The following is a 1671-nucleotide window of genomic DNA, read 5'->3' as shown; positions in this document are numbered from 1 at the left end:
TATTGGCAAAAACTCTTTTTATTTTGTGTTTTTAGTATCTTTCTTTTTGGGCTTCTTAGACTTTTCTTTCTTGGGGGCTTCTTTGCATGGTGGATTACATTTGCTTTCCTTGGTCTCCTTTTTGGATACTCCCTTGCAGTCCTCATTAACGGGTCGAGGCTCCTGATACCCAGTATCTGGCGAACAGGCTGGGCAATTACAATCAGGATTCAGATCCGTACAGCAGCTTGGCGGCACTGGTCCTATATAAAAGGGATTAAAGCGGCACACCATTATAAAGGCAAGAAAGAAAAATGCCCCAGCTCAGAAAACTAAAATTTAGATGTTCAAAATTTGTAAGTTTTCAATAGTTTTAACCAAAAAGTGACATTTTCATGACAGAAAATGCTAAAGTGGATACATAATAATATATATGAGGGTTAAAAAAGGAAAAGGAATTTGATAGCTTTGTCCCAAATTTACGCAGGGAAATAATAAAATACTTAAGTGGGTTATAATAATAATTTCAAAAATATATACAAAATCTTGACGTTATATAAAGATACATAGCATTTAAAATTTGAAAACATTTTATAAAAGAAACTTTAGACTTTTGTCCCAAATTATCCCAAGTGAATAGTTTGGAGAAAACAACTACCTAAAATTTATTTAAGGTCATGAATTTGCACATTTCCATTGCAAAATATTATATTGGTATTAAAATAATATAGTTAAGATTGGTGTATGTATTTTAAAAATAATATTCTGTTTTTACTATTTTCTTTAACATTTTGTTATACAAAATCATTTACATATACAAATCAAATGTACATTTAAATATATTTATTTAATCATTTGTAATCATTAAAACTAAACTATACCTAAGGCTCGTGTCTGTCCTTGGGCAGTTGTAATTATTTACGAGCCTGAAACACCAAATTAGCATTAAATCGAGAGCGGTCGAGACCGAACAAACAAACCGAGTTTGCTGGTAAATATTTACTGGTGTGTGCCAGCTTACAAAGCTGCAGGCATAGAGAGCTTAAAGCTGATTATGTGAGTTTGCACAAAAAGTCCGAAAAATACACATCAACAAAATCCAAAGAAAGCGTGCAAAAACCGCAGGAAAATAAACATTTAATGGTGGGGAGAGATATAAAAAAAACACTGGCTAAAATGACGAGCGGAAAAAATGGAGCCGAGAAGGCTATAAAGCAAAACACATAAGCCGCAACGCCACAAAAAGGACAAAGTGATGGGCGGGAAAGGAGATAAAGGACACGCTCACATGCTTTGAAAGTTTTCAATTTATACGACTTCATTAGAAACGCTTGATGAGCAATAATGATAAGGGCGGGTGGAGAGGGGTAAGGAGCGGAAACGGAAGTCGCAGAAGGGTGTAAGGGAAGCGGAAACGCGACGGCTGCCCACAGATGTTGCTGGAAATTACTCAACTGCCACTACAACTACCCTAAATGCCGCAAAAATCCTGAAAATTTCACACAAGAAGATGAAAGAAACGCTGTTTGAAAGAACTGCTTTTTAAATACACTTCAATACAACTAAAATTTATTTTAAAATTTTAACATTTGTTTAAGTTTTTTGACAACTAAAATACACTTAAATAAAATCTGAAAAAAAATCAATTTACTCTAAAAAAACTGTAGAGGTATGCCTTTTTAAAATCGGATA

At 33.9% G+C, this 1671-nt stretch overlaps 1 protein-coding gene across 1 annotated transcript; it reads right to left on the bottom strand.

Moving 5' to 3' along the window:
- LOC128262023 (uncharacterized) lies at positions 1-382 on the bottom strand. The gene has a single exon (XM_052996033.1). The coding sequence runs from the start codon at positions 271-273 to the stop codon at positions 19-21; it is 255 nt and encodes an 84-aa protein (XP_052851993.1). The 5' UTR covers positions 274-382; the 3' UTR covers positions 1-18.
- Between the last annotated feature and the right edge of the window lie 1289 nt (positions 383-1671).

This window comes from Drosophila gunungcola, unplaced genomic scaffold (genome assembly GCF_025200985.1).
Source record: "Drosophila gunungcola strain Sukarami unplaced genomic scaffold, Dgunungcola_SK_2 000001F, whole genome shotgun sequence".
Lineage (NCBI taxonomy): Eukaryota > Metazoa > Arthropoda > Insecta > Diptera > Drosophilidae > Drosophila > Drosophila gunungcola.
Note: the sequence above shows the minus strand (reverse complement) of the source record. Positions and strands in the feature narration are given on the sequence as shown.

Coding starts and splice junctions, on each gene's coding strand:
- LOC128262023 (XM_052996033.1), bottom strand. CDS start 273: ATGGTGTGCCGCTTTAATCCCTTTTATATAGGACCAGTGCCGCCAAGC.